Here is a 17,954-nt window from a genome sequence, read left to right on the forward strand (position 1 = left end):
ATTATATTTTCAAATTAGTATTCACCTCGACTAAAATTAAGTTTTATTTTTTTATATAATTTTAATGGATATTTCTCCCGTGATTTAGTGATGAGCCCAGATTTAAAGGCATGATAAATCCCTTAAAAAACCTTATTTAGACTCAATTAATGGAAGGATCCAACCTCCCTTTGGTCTAATGAAGGAAATGATTCATATGTTTTAAGCACATGCACGTATTAGCTACATAAAAGTTTTTAAAATGACCCATTATATTTTTCATTAATGTTAATACCGTGTAGAAGATAGCGAGTCCATCATGTTTTCATCGTGTGTGTATATATATATATGTATTATGATTTTTTTTCATTGATATATATATTTGAGATATTTTTTTTATTTAATATTACTAGAATAATATTATATTTTAACCTATTATCTCCATAAACTTGTAGATTGTGAAGAAGATAGCGAGTCCATCATGTTTTCATGGTGTGTGTATATATATATATATTATGATTTTTTTTCATTAATATATACATTCGAGATATTTTTTTTATTTAATATTACCAGAATAATATTATATTTTAACTTATTATCTCCGTAAACTTGTAGATCGTAAATAAATTATAATTTATTTGAACAAAAAGTTTGCAATTTTAATTTTTTACCACATATTTATTTTCATAGTATAACCCTATAATATTGTTGTATTTTTTATAACAAATTTGTTAATCTAATTATTAGAGTTTTCAAACTCATTGGTGTGAAATTTTTTATAAGTATCGAATACCAGCTATCGATTATTTTAATTATAAAAAATAAAATATATTTTAAAAATTAAAATATTAACTAATTATTCAATACATAACCTGTATTTTGAAACTGCTTTAATTTTTTAGAACATTATCATTTTGTAATTTTAAAAAAAATTAATAATATTTTTACTCATATTAATACACATGCAACATGATATTTTTTCTTGTATGTGTGTGTATATATATGTTATTTTATTAATATGTATGTCATTGATATTTTCTATCAACATCAATACATATGTCATGATTTTTTTTTAATATTATTAAGATAATATCACATCTTAACCTATTATTTTTATTAAAACTTTACAAGTTATAAATATATTATGAATTATTTGGATAAAAGATTTGGAATCTCAATTTTTTATTATATATTTATTTTCATACTATATTCTTATATTATAGTATTCTCTCTAACAATATCAATAACTTAATAATTATAGTCTTCAAATCCAATAAAATAAATCTTTTTTTATATATACAATTACCAACCGACCTTCATAATTAAAGAATAATTAAAAAGAATATAATAAAATTTTAAAACCAAGAAATTAACTAATTAATTACAAAAGAATCAAACTATTTTAATTTCCTAGAACATCATTCAATAGTGATTCTAGAAAAAAAATAATTTTTTTTGAAAGTTTGCTTCAGTTCAATAAATGAATAAATAAAGCATGCACTCCTACCACCTGACCAACCCTCAAAAAATAAATAATAATTTATTCAATTCCCTAGTCTCCATCTCGCGCCAGACCCATAATACTTTTAAAGTATATGTAAAGTAAAAAGATACTCTATTCCGACCGAGCTCTTTCATGGGCTTAAAAGGTGTCCTTGAAAATTATACTGGGCCTGAAATTGGGCTTGGGCTTCCTCACCTTCATATATTTCCCAGCATCAAAAAATCTTCCCCGCTTTTATTTGCCAAATTCCCTGGCGGGAATCAGACCGCCCCAAGTCCAAAAACCCCGCCAATCACAATCTTACCAATTTAAATACCCAACCGCACTCTAACACTATCCCTCGCCCCCCTCCCCTTCACTGCCACAGAAGAAATCCTAACCCTAAAAAAGGAAAAGAAAGAAAAAAATGTTGGAGCTAAGGCTGGTACAAGGGTCTCTTCTGAAGAAAGTTTTAGAGGCGATCAAGGACCTGGTCAACGATGCAAACTTTGACTGCTCGTCCTCTGGGTTCTCTCTCCAGGCCATGGATTCCAGCCACGTTGCCCTGGTGGCTCTACTCCTCAGATCGGAGGGTTTCGAGCACTACCGCTGTGACCGTAACACGTCAATGGGCATGAATCTTGGTAACATGTCTAAGATGTTGAAGTGTGCTGGAAATGATGACATCATCACCATTAAAGGCGATGATGGTAGCGATACAGTAACTTTCATGTTTGAAAGTCCCAGTAAGTTATCTTCTTTTTCCCGGATCGGACTTGTTTTCCTTTTCTTTTTGTGGTAATTAGGGCTTAATTGCCCTGTTAGGCTTACTTCGGATGGGCTAAGGTTTTTGATATTATATGCAAGCGTTAAGATCTGTTTTGGTTGCTGGAAAAATGATGGTGTGCGAATGGAAAATTAATTTTGAATCTCCAGTAATTTGATGTTTAAATTGAGTTCTTAATCGATTGATGTATGGTTGTGCTTTTGCTTGGTAGCTTCGCCTTGGAAATAAAAGAAAACTGCATCTCAAATATAAAATTAAATTAATTTTGGCTTAGATTTCTGAAATTCTTGAAGAATGTAATTGTGTTTTGAGCAATTGATTTTCTACGAGATACAATTGGGTGCTTGGGCTATAACTGCATAAGCTTTTACAGCTTCATTTCAAAATGAAAAAATTCCTCTTGAAAAAAATAAAATAAAATTCTCAAACCAAATGAGAGTGACTAATCTTTTTGTGCTTGGACATGGTATAAACCATTATAATTAATTGCTGTTAATTTTTACTGATCCTCTTGTTTTTGTATTCTCCTTTTGCAATGAACAATAGCACAAGACAAAATTGCTGATTTTGAGATGAAACTGATGGACATCGATAGTGAGCACCTAGGAATTCCGGAGGCAGAATACCATGCTATTGTTACGATGCCTTCAGCCGAGTTTTCAAGGATTTGTAAAGATCTTTCTAGCATTGGTGATACAGGTACTGTCAAAAAGTCCTCTCGTCACGTCCATGGGCTGCTTTGCTTTATTGTGTGCACTATGAAAATGTAATGATTTTGATATGTGAATGTAGTTGTGATCTCCGTGACAAAGGAGGGTGTTAAGTTTTCCACAAGAGGTGATATTGGAACTGCAAATATTGTCCTCAGGCAAAACACCACAGTTGATAAGGTATGTTATCAGTGCAAATATCATCCAGTTTTGTTTTGTATGCTTCGCAACAATACCATTTCACAGGATTGCTTATATGTGGGTTGTGATTTTTACAGCCGGAAGATGCCACTGTCATTGAGATGAACGAGCCCGTGTCATTGACATTTGCACTGAGGTACATGAACTCCTTCACGAAGGCAACCCCATTGTCAAACACAGTTAAAATCAGCTTGTCTTCAGAGCTACCTGTTGTGGTTGAGTACAAAATCGCTGAAATGGGTTACGTCAGATACTACTTGGCTCCAAAGATAGAAGAGGACGAGGATGAGAATGAGACTAAACCTCAAGTTTAATGTTATTTATTTCCTTGTTCATTGAAATCACTTCGTAGGTTTGGAAATCGTTTCCAGGATGTTTTATCATTTTCATCAACGGCTTTCGTGCATGGCGCCAGTCCCTTCGCTGGCATTAGATGTCTTTAAAAGTTTCTTTTAGCGCTGATTAGTGAGATTTTTAGATGGTTGTGTGATAAGCATTCGTTTACATTTTCCAACGTGGGATTATCAGTGGTTTGCTCGTATCTGTGGCCTAGAAAGACTGTTACGTTTCTTCTATTTTTAAGATGCCTTGATGCCATGGCATGAGGTTGGAAGCCCAGCAAAGGCCTGGCAAGCCAGTGGTTATGGTTGGTGAGCTATACTATAAAGCACAAATATCAATAGCTATCCTTTCTTGGTAGGAAGAAATGATAAATAATATAACATAAAATATAAGAGAATCAATCTTTGGAGGCACCGCTCGTCGTCGATGTCTCAATTGCTCCAGCTCCTTTTCTTGGCTTCACTATAAAGGAAAACACCAGTAACAGTGATGCTGTATCCAAATATCCCAGTCACTGATACAGGATTCTGGAAGATCAGAATTGAAATAACCACTGCAAAAGCCCCCTTTGCATTTCCCAGGACCTAGAAGCAGCACACATTTCTTAATCTGAATGTAGAGATTGCCCTGAATAATTAAAATAAAATCTTTTTGCAGCATAATGGCCATTGCTAATGTCATTAGTAATATTCACTTCCATCATGGAATTGTCGATGAGAAATTAAGCAACAAAGCTTTTCGTAAAATGTTCTTAAAAAACAGAGCATCACACAATTGTATCAGAGTGAAATATTCAAATACTAATATTTTAATTCTTAAAATGGATTTATTTTTTCATTTTGAATTCAAATATGATTATTAAAACCTTTTCGAGATGGATTTAATTGATAAATGAATCCAGAAAATTTCTATAATGCTATCAAGTTTAATTTGATTTTTTTTTTTCAGTTTGAAAATAAAATTATCATCCACTTTAACCAAAATCATGTCAATATTATAAGAACAAACACTCTATATATTAAAAAACCAATCTTCAAAAATTTACTATCTCGCCAATGGTGACTGAAACATAACTAATTTAATCTTTAACATAACTGTCTAGGTAGCAGAGTCCGAAAACCTTGGAATGCCACAAAACTAATCATCATGTATGTAGGCAACCCCTGTGATATGATATGCAATGCTGGCTTATGTATATATGCAGTGCAGACGAACAAAATAATTAGCAGGAAAAAGATAAATAAATTTGGTTATGAATGTCTGGTCGCTTTACATTTGTATGATCGATATGCTGCTTCTGACAATGAAGCTTAAGTAATTCCAGCGCATATGATTGGAGAAGATACCTGAAGCGTCAAAGCACTAGTATGCTTAGTGACCAAGAAGTTGGTCAAATTCACAAAATATGCGAGAGAAGAATTGAAGAGCAGATAGAACATGAATTTCGTATCATCCCTTGCGAGGGAAATTGTGATTCCAACGACATCTCTCTCCATAAAAAAAGCTGCGGGAACAAGGACTAAAACTGCTACTGGAGCCATGTACATTAAGAGGTTCATAGAATGAAGTTTTTCCCTGGTAAAACAGTGAAATTATCAGATCATGCCCATTCAATCACTGATATTAGAACAAGAATAAATAGAACAGTTTCAAATCTTGAGATGCAAAATGAAGAGAAATTCATTACCCTTCAGAAGACAGCAAAATCCCTTGAACCACAGACTTGAGCGCCCGTGCTGCTGTAGCACCCATACACATTAAAAACCCAAAAAGATGAAAACTCGGCTCCCCCTTCAGTCAAGTAATGAGAAAAAAAAAAGAAGATCGAATATGTTAATGGGTTTTCCATCAGTAAAGGAAACAGAGAATTTTCAAAGAATTATCTAAACCAATTAAAGAGGTTTCCTTAAGAACTGGTTTCAGTAGCATTATGGCTAAAGAACAACACCTCAAACAGCAACAGGTATCATAAACAGTAACTTTTGAATTCAAACCCGGCATAGATCCCCTGTGAAAGATTGTAGTTAACTTGTTGCTGCATGAAATGCCAGCAGCTAGTTCTCTCCATTGTAAAAATCCAACAAATTAACAATTTTCAATAACCAATAATGATCTCAATGACAGTAACACCAAAACCCAATAATGATCTCAATGACAGTAACACCCCCCCCAAAAAAAAAACCCAAAGAGAATAATGCAATAAACTACAACAAAAACAACCAAGACTCCAAACTAACAAATGGATCCTTTGGCGCCATTCGGCGAGAATAAACTACAACAAAAACAACCAAGACTCAATCCCAAACTAATAAATGGATCCTTTGGCGCCATTCGGCGACATCATGCACCAAGACAACAAAAATATAAAGAAAGAAGAGAAATAAGTTCTCACCCCACTAGCAATGACACAACCAGCGACGACAGGAATGAGAGTAACATAAGTTAGCCAACCTTCCCTTCTAAACGTCAGCAAATATGCAAAAACTGCAGTGAAAAATGGGGTGGTAGCCCCAACAGCCTGATTAAACGACACTGGAAGATATCTAAGAGATACATTGCCAGTCACAACAGATGAGCAAAATATGACCCCAAGAGCAGAGATCTTCAGAAACTGCCATCTTGATCTTATGGTCTGCAAAGGCACAATCTTGAGCCATGAAATTGCAATGTAACTTAGCAATGAACAAGCCATCATGTGACACAAAGTGAGAAATATCGGATACTTGAATCCATAGTTGCTAAGCAAATATTTGTTCAACAGCAAAACCCCTATATTAGAGGAGTACCATGATGCAATTAGGCAAACGTTGAATAAACGGCTCATTTTTTTTTTTTGGGGGGGGTATTTTCTTGAATCTGATGAAGGGTAAGAAAAAAACTCTCAAAAAACGAGTTGGGGTTCTCGGTTTTTGTTTCACATGGGTTTTTTAAGGGTTCGAACAAGCTAAACTTAGAGAAAACAGAGAAGAAGAAAAATGCAGATCTAGCTAGAGGAGTGGTGATGTGACAGAGAAACAAAGGGTCCGTTTGGTTGAAGAGAAAGAGGGAATGGCTTCGTAAATCAAGAGAGAAGATTTATTACCAGGTTTTCATGACTCTGCTTAATTTCAGGGGTTGAAGATTGATTGTAAAGGGAGGCCTGGAAGATCTTAAGGAGGCAAAAACTGGGAGAAAGGTTTCTGTTTCTGTTAGTTTGGGTATTGTTTTGTGGCTGAAAAGGTGAGAAATGTGTTTATTTACTTGTATATTTTGGTTTTGGTAACGGGTAGTTATATTGTCGTTTTGTGCATTTTTATCCATTTAGGCCTCATCCCTTAGGGCCAGGGCTGAGACCTCAGAGTTGAGACTTGAGAGAGTTTTTCGTTTTCAGTATCTGCTCAGGTCGAGGCTGCTAGTTGAACAGTCATATCCACGGTTATCCTGAAATTGCCTTATATATATATATATATATGCACACACTTTAAAACTTTCTTTAAAATACAATATATCTCCATCTAGTTTTTTAAATTTATACTAAGTCTGAAAAATACATTTTCAATTTTTTTCACAGTTGTTCTTTATAAAATTCTCACTGTTTTTCAATTAAAAAAACATGAAGAGATCATTTTTTAGTAATATAAACTATTAATTATTATTTTTATATGTTTATATTTAGTCAGTGTCCTACATTTGATTTTCATTATAAATTTAATATAAAAATTTTCTTTTTTAGTTAGCAATATAACTATTTTTCATGGTAATTATTTTAGTTCTAATGAAATAAAATCAATATTCCATAATTAGATTATTAATAATATAAAATATTAAAATGATTACTATGAATTATCGTTTTATTTTTTTATGAAAATAGTTATAATTGTGATGTATTTTTAAAAAAATAAAATTCATTTTCATCCTAAACAAATAAACATATTCTACAGTTCAAAAGAAAAGTCTGTTTTTCTAAGATCTGCAGCACAAAAAGTCAGAACTTTTATTTTTTTTAAGCAATAGAGCTTGAGGTTTAAGGTTCTTGAGGTGCCATTGTTCTTTCTACTTTTAATAATTATTATTTTTTAATATTTTTTTAACATTAATATATCAAAATAATCTAAATATATAAAAAAATTAATTTTAAAAGATTTTAATTTTTTTAAAAAACACGAGCAACAGTGTTTCGGAAAATATTCTTAGAGCAGGCAAGCAAGTTTATTTATTGCAACGAATTGACAATTGAAAAAAAAAACAAAAACAAAAATAAAGGTTCAGTGTCGTTGCAGTTCAAAAGTTAAATGCAATGGTGGATGTTTCTATCGAACAATGACGCAATAATTTCTTTCAAATGATACAGGCCATATCGTACTCTAAACAACATAAAGCAGTTAACACATCATCTTTCTTTTTTCCACTTTCGAGTGCCAACCTTGAGATTTTATCAGCTTCTACTGGCACTGGATCAAAATCTTTGATTTAACAGCAGGTAATGGATATGCATACAAGCCACTGGGAGTAAATGAACTGGAACAAGTCGATAGAAGGATCTTGTATCATCCGTGAAGCACAAACTGGAGTTTAAGGAATTAAAAAGGATAAGAAGGCCATTTGCACTATGGATCGGAAACGAATTTTGTGTTTGCAATTACCTGAAACCAAAATCTGTTAAAAACTTTTGCTGTTCCAAGTATGTTTCTCAAATAATCTCCATGCTCTCCAGAAAATGGGGTGGGGACACGCTCACACAAAGCCAGAAGAAAGACTTGCAACATTGCTCTAGAATGCTAGTTGCTCAATACGAAGGGAGTTTCACTTTTCAAGCCACCAACAATGAGAAGTAGATTATGGATGGCGGGGAGATGGAAAACTTTGCAGGACTGATCAGGTTGGCCTCCAATCTTCACCTGCATAAACTACTTGGTCGCCCAGTTCTTCCTCAATCTGAAGCAACAGCAAGAAAGTTAGGTTTATTAGGTTCATATCTACCTTGCTATCCATTCAGTTTGTTAAGCCTTCAATGATTAATAAAAAAGTTTCTCCAGTTTTATCACGTAATGATTGTAATGAAGGGGGAGCTCATGGATATCATTAACAGAAAAAATAACCTGTGATGTCCGTCTAGGAAAAATAAAAGGGCATGGCGGATCAAAAGAAGAACAATAAATAAAAGGGTATTGCGGATCAGAAACTTAAGAATAATAAGAAAATAATAGCGGGATTCACTATAAAGGAGAGAAAACAAAAGGCATTGACATTAGGAAAACTGATTACCCCATTAGTGAATAAAGCTTTCATTAATGATCAGGAATTACTCCTTTCTTCCCATTCATCCCGAAGAAGATGGAGAAGGAGAAGAATAAGATCCTTCAAAGTTCAATCATAAAAATTTCATCTAGTGCTAACTGCATACCTTGAGAAGAAGTGCATTGCAACTGGACTCATGTAATGTTCTCCCAATACGTTTTAGATTTGACATCAACAAGTCATCATCCACAGCCTGAAAACAAACCCTTTTATGGCTTCTCATATATATAAAAGCAAGAGATAAACCCAAAAATTCAAGGATTACAGCAAAACGTCACAAGCACACCTGACAAAGTCCAAGTTAAGTACTTTACTTAACCTGCTAATTCCGCAACTAGATGCACTACCTATTCTTACCCTGATCGTTTACATCCTCCAAAGTTGTTCCCAGTAACAGGATGAAGATAAGCAAAGCACAGAGTGACTACATCCCTGTTTTTTTTTTTTTTTTTCCTGATGTCTCTGCCTGATCAATTCATATTGCATGAAGGCACTCAGTATTTTAAAAAAAAATCACGTTTTTTTTTTTAGAATGAAAGATTTTTCATTTAAAATCTGCTAAATAATAAAGAAGTAACATGCTCAAAAACTGCAATGCACTTCCAATCAATTATCAGGTGATGATTTTTCAAAACAGCACATCAAAAATACTGATTCCTCATATTTACTCCTCGTCTCACAAAAAAGTCCTTGTGATGCAGTGTAACCATGGAAATTAGGATTTCAAGATGCAGCAAGCCTTATATGCAAGGAATAATGGATTAAATATTAAACTTAAAAAGACCATAACTGAACGGCTAGATTGTTCCCAGCATGTTTTCCACCACTTATGATAGTGAAAGCAGGGACAGGAAGAGTCAGGTTGGTTTTTCCATGAAGATCATAAATGTGTTTGTAAAGCGGAAGCTGGTATTTCAACGGCAAGATTTTCAAAGAAGTGCACAAAGTGCCGATCCAAGTGCTATATTAATTAATTAATTATCTAAAATAAAAGGCATCATCCATGCCTCTTTTTCTGCGGCTCCAGCTTTGCATGCAGCAATTGCAACTGCTCACATAGCATTTGCTTCAAGTTCACCCTGCGGATGACTCAGAGTAGGAAAAAGGATGCCTTACAAGATGCCAGCATCTTAAACACTTGAACAACAATCATTTCCAGATTGCAGATCTTCTCGCATGAAACCTAAGGTTGAATCTTGAACTGACAATTTATGCTCAGTACAAAGGCCATCTGATGACCCCACAAAGATGTCAAAAGGGGCACAACGTATGGATGTTTAATCAAGTTTGAGGAAATATAAAACAAGCCTACAGTAATGAGGATTCGGAAGTTCATATTTCGAAACCATCTAACTTCAAAAGTACTGGGAGAACCTTTCTCCACGCCGGTTGGATGTGAAAAGCATGGGGTTTAAGTCCACATATTATTAATACACAAATAACTTTCTTGCATGGTTGTCTATTGGGATAAATGGACAAAAGCCACAACATTTCTCTTCCATTTGCAAGAAACCAGACATATTTGCATGCGACACAGTAGATTCCATCCAGAGTCAACTAGATTCAGAACTATCATCCTGTGTGAAAATGTGTCAAAGGTTAACAATTGGTCATTAAAGTTCTATGTTGGTGGAAAGAACTGAAGCAAAGCAAACATGTGATTACACTGATTAAAGACAGGGAAGAAAAGAAAGCATAACCTTGTTTTCTGTTTTGTCCAAGTCTATCATGGCCTGATCAATTTGAGACTGAAGTGCGGGGTCCATACCAATCAACGCTTCAGAAATGTTCTCATTGATGTTCTCAGCAGCTCTACTCACACTGTTTCTAAGATACCTTCCTTTATCCCCATCTCGTAGTTCAACAGCTTCATAACTAGGACTGAGTGGTCATTAATCGAAATCACTCACCACACAACATTCCAATTTTTTTTTTAAATGGAGGGGCTTCTAGGCTCTAGAAATTGAAAAGAAAATAATTAAACATGTTAATTTAGAAATGGGGTTTTCCCCGAGATTCTCAAGGGGTTATCGTTTGATGGCAATTTAGAAACGGCGTGTCGGTTACTCTCAAAGATCTTTCAATTTCTCGTACGCTTTTCGCTGATGAACGATCATCTTTTTACACAGGATTAATGGTCAACCATGGTTTCCTGCAGGCATTACAAAAACTAGCTGGATTAATTAAACATGTTAAAGATAGCTACAGGGATTCAAGAGTTTATTAGCAAGTGTTGCCCCATGCCAGCCATCTGTCGTGCAGATATATTTTTGTGTAAGAAAAGGAATACTACAAGGACAGGAGTAGCGTGTACATGTACAAGAACAGCATGTTTTATCATGTTACGACGAAAGCACTAGATGAACCGGTGAAATGGCTGATAGAACCTAGAAGGCCCTTTGCAGCTCCAAAATGTCTTATTCTATAGACACCGGGGCTGGCAGACTGCGGGATCCTCCATTCTATAGTTGCTTGACTACGAGTACTTAATTTTGAAGGTCTCGACCACTTGAAACGAAGGCAGAAATCATCATCATCATAAGCTGGGAACCAACTATCCTTTCCTTGGAGGATCTCCACAAGGGAAAATGTGCCTTCTGTCATTAGGTCATTCCTGGGGCAAGCTGACCAGAAAACAACTGTGACCGCATCACCTCTTTTGAATGTGGAGTTCTGGGGGACATCAGAGCTGCAATCACCGAAATGTACACCAGGAGGGGTTGCGTCCATTACAACTGGTGTAAGTAAGCTTATTTGTTTATCCAGAAGATCTGGGGGTTGTGGACCAGGCTCAACAGATTGGCCAAAGGCGAGAGCAGTTGCAAGCTTCTTGAACTCCTGGATATAGGCACTGAGAGTGTGTGGACCAAAGAGTGTGGAGGCACCCTGGGAACAACATCAGTTTCATGAACAAGCGATTATAGAGGTAAAAAATAACGCCACATAATTCCTTAACGAAAGCCCATGACTGTCAATTTAATCTTGCACGTTTTCCCTTGATAATTCATTCTGACATGGCATGGAATAATGGTATAGAGATCATCCAATACCAGTCATAAGGATGATGCTTGAAAACCTCAAGACAACTTCCAATTTAGAACCAGATGGCAACCTATTTTTTGCTAATGAACCAACTTCCCATGCATGCAAGGCTGCCTAACATATAGCTTTCTGAATGTCAAAACTACATATCTCAGCTATTACATTTCACAGTGATTTTTTTCCTAAGAAAGAAAACGACTCATGCATCTGTCATTAATTATTCACTCACCTCATATCTCTGCACTTCATACTCTTCGAAAGTGGTCACATACTGTGAATAGGTATTAGTCAATCCTGCTATAACAACGTGAATATTACTATTAAACTCACTATTCCCAGAACTCACGAGCACTGTCTTGACAGCATCTCTAAGACGCCTCCCAGCCATTGTTGTAAATTCTGTTTGAAACAATCATGCAGAAAAGCCATGAACTCATAAAATCATTTGGTCGAAGCATATTATCATAGAAACAATGCATGGGAAGTAAATTCAACAAAAAATCATCATCAACCAGTTAAATAGCCCAACAAATCAAAACAAAGAAAGAATGACTCCTAGCATGTTTAATGCCAGAATAATGTTCCTACACTAATCAGATTGCGAAGAAGAGTTAGGGAACTAAAGATTTGGCACGGGCTGCGGTATGAACTTTGCCTGTTTGGCACTTGGCAGGGCTGGCCCCGTCTCAACATGAAATTGGACTAGCCTGAAGCAAAATGTAGTTTTATTTTATATATTCCACGGGTATTTCTTTTGCATAGTGTAATTTCAACCCGCCATGCAACCTGTCCATTTGCACAAGTTCATTTGAGCCCGACCAGACTTTTTGACAACTAAAGGTTGGACATTACTGGGGATGACTAGACATCATTCATCCCAGCCTGAGCAACCACCTTAGCAGTGTGCTCATCACCACCATTTGGAGAAATACAAAAAACCTGTTCTTAGCATTTTCTATAATTCATGGCTATAATATTAGCAGTTTCTTCATCCATCCAATTTCAGAGCTTAGTTTGATTGTAAAACATGAATCTGCAAAAGGAACCATTAACCTTACATGAAAGGAAAAAGAAAGAAGCAATGAAAGGTACCTCCAGGTACACTGAGGATGACTAACTGCCCGATACGGAGAATTTGGATTGGAAGTATTGAAGGCTGCATGATCCATGAAAAATCAGTTTGGTCAGTAGTAAAGTAACAGTGGTTCCAAAATCATCTGCATGAAAATAGTGTCACTAATAGGAATGCCAGACAAGAAAAAAAGATATTTTTTTTCTCTTTACACGAACAGGCAAACATTAGCGTTCCTATCAGTAGAAAATAGTTACAGACAAAATAGGCAGACATGCCATGCCAGAAGACCTCAATGATCTTTAAAAACTTTGAATCATGAAAAACAAACTATCTTTGAAAAAGAAAAAGGAATGCTGCATATAAGATGGAAGGAATCCTTCAATGGAATGTTATTTGGGTGCATCCCATGTGTGATGCCATCACATTATTTTAAGGTGTGATTGAGACTTCATGGACGTGCACTAAAGAATTCTTTGTGTTTATTAGAATGGCATCAACCAAAAATATTCAGCATAGCTGGAAAACAAACTTGGATTACACTATGTGCAAATTGATGAAGCAAAACACTTGTTTCAGTTCCAAATCATTTGTACATTGATTCCATATTCAATTCCAAAATAAAAGACAAGAAACTGAAAAAACCCATAGGAAAAGATAATCAAGTTATTTTGATAACACCATGCCATTCTCATAGTTAGCACAACACCAACCAGTCAATCTGTGCACACGTGTGAACAAGCACAGAGGTTGCTGCTATAATGTCCAGAATCAAGAAATTCTACCCATTATTGCTAATTGACGAGGCCATACAGTTAACTATACCCAATCCCAGTTTTAATTTCTTTGATGTGAAAGACAGAATTTGAACACTCAATCTATAACAGTGAAAATAAATAAACAGGAAGAAATTCAATTTCATAAAAAAATAAAAGAAACAAATTAGGACTAGAACTGAACCAACAGTTTACCTGATCCAGCTATTAAGTTACTATGTTAAGTTTTTATGATGAAATTTTGGAGCAAATACAGCATCAACTTGGTTGGAAACTTTTGAAAATAACCCCACACTACTAGTGTAAGATGTACAAAAAAGAAAGCAACTCACTGCCCAATCATATGGTTTCTTCATTTCACCAGTATCAAGCAAGATAGGCTTTGGATGCTGACAATCAACTTGTTCCTTTCCTGGTGTTTTTAAGAAGTTGCGCACAAGTCTCCAGAAGGCATTTCCCTGATATAACATGACAACAAACAACAATCAAGAGAAATACGCAGCCACTGAATATCATGACAGAAGACAATGATATAAGGCATAAATATTACAATCACAGGCTACCTCGTTATCTCCTTGCTTGAAATCAAAAGCTCCAGGTCCATCTGTTGTTCCTGCAGCAAATGCAAAACCCATTGCAGCAGGACATGTTTTTACTACGTCAGAACCTCCTCCCTGTTTAGGAAGTGTCACTTCCAGCTGGGAGAAGTCTACAAAAGAGTGGCGATGATCAATCATTCCATTTAATTTCTCAGATGCTGTGTTGAAAAGATCCACAGCTTTTCTGAATTGCCTCTCTCCAATAATACGGGTACTTTCAAATTCATCAGGATAACTGCCAGGTTAGGTTAAAAAAGAAAAGTTAGCATTCTAACAGGGTCAAAGGCAAGTATTTTACTATCAAAAGCATGGAATGGCACAAGATTCAGTACCCTGGTCCTCGGCCATAGCACAACTCGTTCTTCCCACCACAGGTACTGTGATTGAAGTCACAAGGTAGTCCAGTGTCTATACAGAAAGTTCCAAGCACATTGGGGCTAACATCACCACAGTTTGATTGACAAAATGCAGATACAAATCCAGGTTTGTCAGCTTGCCTGAGAGCACTCCTGACACGCTTTGCAATGCTAAGAATCTTGGTTGCTGGTTGACCAGAAGAAGACTGGAAGGATGCTGCGAGCTCTAGTAGCTCATGGTCTGCAATAGACAGATATCAAAAGTAAATGGACGAAGCTATTTATCCCTTTTCATATTATTCTAATCTAGTGAACAAAAAGCAGAACATTTGTTGCTATGCTGTAGTTCTCATATCCTTCAAATTCCCTGTCGCAATGGTGCAACTTGACATCAGGCTGGATCTGGTCATAAGATATCAGATCCAAGATGCATACTCTATAGTTGTAAGTATTGAAATACTTCAAGTGGTCCATTGTTATCACTTATTTTGATTTTTCTTTTGTACAAAGCACTGATTTTTTTTTCAATAGCAACTTAACCTGATTAAAAGGTCGAAATTCAGGCATCTGACAAGCACAGAGCTGGTGATGAGGTTAGTTAACTGAATGGAAACCCAGTATCATCTTATTAATTTTTTCCGGAAATAAAATGGACAGTGAGAACTGAAATATGAATAAACTGCTATGGTATAATGGTTTTCCATTAATTATATTTGTTTCATTGTATATTTTAATCCAGAAATTTTTATCCTTAAAGATAATGTGATTACATTGAATTATACAATTCTAAAATCCATACGCCTCATGCACTTTGTAAGTGTCATATGACAAGACAGGCTTCTGCATAACATGTTGAGTTAAACTCACATGGAAGAGAATTGTGCACTTGTTTATGGGAAGACTAAAAACTCTAGCAGCTAATATAAAGTGCTTGTCTGAAACCTTAAACCAAATAGGTTGGTAACTATCTTTTTACAAATTACGATTGTCAACTTACGATTGTCAAAAAGGGGGAAATCAACTTACGATTGTCATGCAAGTCTGGGATAATATTTGAGATTCTTCGAGGGATTCCATCAACTACACTTTCATCAGAATATGAGTTTCCAATACCATTCTGCTGAAACCAGTCTTCCATAAATCGCGCTGCTGCCCCCTTGTTATCCCCACTTATCAAAGAGTTTGTACGGCTCATAGAAGTTCCATGGGTTGCAAACCAATTGAAGCTACCCACTGGGCCCCACTCAGTATCTACAAACTTCAAAAGGGTCATTTCTGTGTCAACATCGTACTTGTATTTGCTGCGCTCTTCTGCAGGATTATTAAGATATGCACTAGGGCTGCGATTTGCTCCAGCATCTAAGATCTCTCCTGTAAGTATGAAGACGAAACCTCTCTAAGTTTATATTAAGCAATATGACAGCCACACCATGGCCCTTACCATAAAAAGAACGTGAAAAATAACAACTTTTGCAAAGAGATCATAGAGGCATGGGTGCAAAACATCACATGGTACATCTATAAAGGCAACAACAAGAAGTATATGGATTCCAGGTTCTAATCCAATTATCGATTAAAAGTATAGCACAGGCTAAAATGAAACCTGATGAAGGAAATATGAAGCTCTTTAGATGTAGATGGTTATCATTTTCCCAGAATGCCACAAAATTGAAAGTCTAAGATTTGTTAGGCCTTTCCCAAAAACTGCCTCTATGAAAGATAACCAATGAAATAGAAATAAGAATCCGCAACAAAAAGTTTCTAAGACCAAGATGGTAACTTGTAAAACTACTGATACGATACATTAATGGAAAACCAAGGTCATAACACGAATCACCCGTTAGCAAAAGTCAAAAGCCAAGCAAGCACTTTTCCAGCATTTTAAATGACAGTTTCCCTTTACCCATTAGCAAATTCATAGTCCGCAAAAATCATATATGTTCCCTCACCCTTATTCACAAAAATCGATCCAGGATGGAGATTTTCATGAGCTTGAATTATGCACTTCTCAATGCCATCAACAAGTGCATCGAATGATTGGCGCACAAATCCAAGAGAGGTCACAATGTACACAACATACTGAAGATAGCCCCCAGGACCAGCATGAGAGTGAATGCCACTGATAGCAACATTATTCTCAGTATAAAGGTCCCCGTACCTGCAATACAGGCAAAAGACTCTTTTAACTTTTACACTTTACTAACATCAAAACATAGCTCAAATGATCATAATCAAAATACAGAAATGAGAACTACCTTGCCTTCAACCTCTCAATAACTTTAATAGTGACAAGTTGAGAGGCCATACAAGCATCAAGATTAACAAACACAACACGGTTCCCTTTAGGCTCGGCCACAATAAAAGCACGAGCACGCAACCTGAAGTGCACCCCAGAAGCAATCTGGTCTGTGTTAGCATAACCCATCATGTTAACATCAGCAGCTGGTCCAGTGATGTCCTAGCTTCCAAGCCCAATTAAGTAGTTGGGATCAGATAACACTACTCTACTATTTAGCAGCAACAGCAGCAAGAACACCAGAGAAATCAAGAGCCAAAATGGTCTTCGAAGATAAAGATTAAACGCGGAAAACAACTCCATCTTGACACTAACAAGAGGAATGGAAGAGCCAATGATCAATTCATTCTTGTCATTATCCCTGCAAGAAAGATACGTGATCAATTATAGAGTAACAAAAGACAGCAAGATTTGGAAAAGACTGGAAGTGTACCAGGATTTGTGAAGCGAGGTTGTTAGAAGGAGAAGAGGGGCATGGCATGTGAATGTTTTGAAGAGAGAGCGAGCCTACCTGCTATTCTTATTTTAATGGGGTCAAAGCAAAGAACGTGCGTTTCGGTTTGGTTACGGTGAAGTGAAGGGAAGGGAAGACACAAGCCGGACAGCGATGGCTTGTCGTCAGTTCCTATTACTGTTTTCTTGTTTATGCTGAAGAGTTCTCCAAAATCCAAATTGCTTGATGGGTTCATCGTGCTGCTTTCTGTTGAAATTATATGAATACAATACATGCCGTCATGTGGATTTGGGTCTTGGATCCTCCCATTTCCATCCTTTGGATATATGGGCGATAATGGGTTATCGTTTTATTTTTTATTTTTGTAATCAAAGAATTATTCACTTTTTTTTCTGCTTTTTTCTAGTTATTAAAAAAGTTTTGAAAAGTTTTATATATATTTTAAAAAATGGAGCATGGTGTAAAAGCTTTTAATGACATATATTATCAAATATCATAATAGAAACAATTAATAGTCGGTGCATATTTGTTTTTCAGTAAAAAACAGTATTTTAAAAAAATAAATTTATTTAGAGTTCTT

General features: G+C 35.6%; 4 protein-coding genes and 1 long non-coding RNA gene across 7 annotated transcripts; 2 read left to right on the forward strand and 3 right to left on the reverse strand.

Annotated features, from left to right (window-relative positions):
- Positions 1-1,797: 1,797 nt before the first annotated feature.
- On the forward strand, positions 1,798-3,701 carry PCNA2 (proliferating cell nuclear antigen 2). Its single transcript, XM_011036911.1, has 4 exons — positions 1,798-2,208; positions 2,796-2,948; positions 3,042-3,139; positions 3,238-3,701. The coding sequence occupies exons 1-4, from the start codon at positions 1,890-1,892 to the stop codon at positions 3,472-3,474; spliced, it is 807 nt and encodes a 268-aa protein (XP_011035213.1). The 5' UTR covers positions 1,798-1,889; the 3' UTR covers positions 3,475-3,701.
- A 165-nt stretch (positions 3,702-3,866) lies between these two features.
- Positions 3,867-6,699, reverse strand: LOC105133090 (probable sugar phosphate/phosphate translocator At3g11320). The gene is made up of 4 exons (XM_011036910.1): positions 5,895-6,699; positions 5,190-5,293; positions 4,849-5,077; positions 3,867-4,086 (listed from the first exon to the last, which is right to left on the reverse strand). Exons 1-4 carry the CDS (start codon positions 6,324-6,326, stop codon positions 3,934-3,936), a joined length of 918 nt encoding a protein of 305 aa, XP_011035212.1. The 5' UTR covers positions 6,327-6,699; the 3' UTR covers positions 3,867-3,933.
- A 1,026-nt stretch (positions 6,700-7,725) lies between these two features.
- LOC105133094 (cytosolic enolase 3) lies at positions 7,726-10,554 on the reverse strand. 3 transcript variants are annotated; one of them, XM_011036914.1, is made up of 4 exons: positions 10,480-10,554; positions 9,570-9,685; positions 8,886-8,985; positions 7,726-8,379 (listed from the first exon to the last, which is right to left on the reverse strand). In XM_011036914.1, exons 1-4 carry the CDS (start codon positions 10,543-10,545, stop codon positions 8,260-8,262), a joined length of 402 nt encoding a protein of 133 aa, XP_011035216.1. In that variant the 5' UTR covers positions 10,546-10,554; the 3' UTR covers positions 7,726-8,259. The 3 variants fall into 3 exon arrangements, with proteins under 3 accessions (XP_011035216.1, XP_011035218.1, XP_011035217.1); XM_011036916.1 differs by having other exon boundaries at positions 7,726-8,416; XM_011036915.1 differs by having other exon boundaries at positions 8,886-8,972; positions 9,569-9,685.
- On the forward strand, positions 8,907-11,095 carry LOC105133093 (uncharacterized). Its single transcript, XR_843713.1, has 2 exons — positions 8,907-8,970; positions 9,562-11,095. It is a non-coding gene; the product is annotated as an uncharacterized LOC105133093 (long non-coding RNA).
- On the reverse strand, positions 10,963-17,609 carry LOC105133092 (neutral ceramidase). Its single transcript, XM_011036913.1, is given in 10 exon segments — positions 10,963-11,665; positions 12,051-12,220; positions 12,914-12,977; positions 14,002-14,127; positions 14,233-14,503; positions 14,601-14,865; positions 15,651-15,995; positions 16,574-16,782; positions 16,880-17,281; positions 17,354-17,609. Coding segments are annotated over 9 exon segments (2,343 nt in total). The 5' UTR covers positions 17,224-17,281; positions 17,354-17,609; the 3' UTR covers positions 10,963-11,116.
- Between the last annotated feature and the right edge of the window lie 345 nt (positions 17,610-17,954).

The sequence above is a fragment of the Populus euphratica genome, unplaced genomic scaffold (assembly GCF_000495115.2).
Source record: "Populus euphratica unplaced genomic scaffold, PopEup_1.0 scaffold42.1, whole genome shotgun sequence".
In the NCBI taxonomy this organism is placed as follows: domain Eukaryota; kingdom Viridiplantae; phylum Streptophyta; class Magnoliopsida; order Malpighiales; family Salicaceae; genus Populus; species Populus euphratica.

Excerpts from the sequence above, each read along its gene's own strand:
- PCNA2 (XM_011036911.1), top strand. The coding sequence starts at position 1,890 with ATGTTGGAGCTAAGGCTGGTACAAGGGTCTCTTCTGAAGAAAGTTTTA. Across the intron at positions 2,949-3,041 it reads TTCTAGCATTGGTGATACAG|TTGTGATCTCCGTGACAAAG; the intron begins GTACTGTCAAAA and ends ATGTGAATGTAG. Across the intron at positions 3,140-3,237 it reads AAAACACCACAGTTGATAAG|CCGGAAGATGCCACTGTCAT; the intron begins GTATGTTATCAG and ends TGATTTTTACAG.
- LOC105133090 (XM_011036910.1), bottom strand. The coding sequence starts at position 6,326 with ATGAGCCGTTTATTCAACGTTTGCCTAATTGCATCATGGTACTCCTCT. Across the intron at positions 5,294-5,894 it reads GTTGTGTCATTGCTAGTGGG|GGGGAGCCGAGTTTTCATCT; the intron begins GTGAGAACTTAT and ends ACTTGACTGAAG. Across the intron at positions 4,087-4,848 it reads CTAGTGCTTTGACGCTTCAG|GTCCTGGGAAATGCAAAGGG; the intron begins GTATCTTCTCCA and ends TGCTGCTTCTAG.
- LOC105133094 (XM_011036914.1), bottom strand. The coding sequence starts at position 10,545 with ATGGACCCCGCACTTCAGTCTCAAATTGATCAGGCCATGATAGACTTG. Across the intron at positions 9,686-10,479 it reads TGGACAAAACAGAAAACAAG|CTTCCGCTTTACAAACACAT; the intron begins GTTATGCTTTCT and ends TTGAAATACCAG. Across the intron at positions 8,986-9,569 it reads GGGAACAATCTAGCCGTTCA|GGTTTGTTTTCAGGCTGTGG; the intron begins GTTATGGTCTTT and ends AAGCCATAAAAG.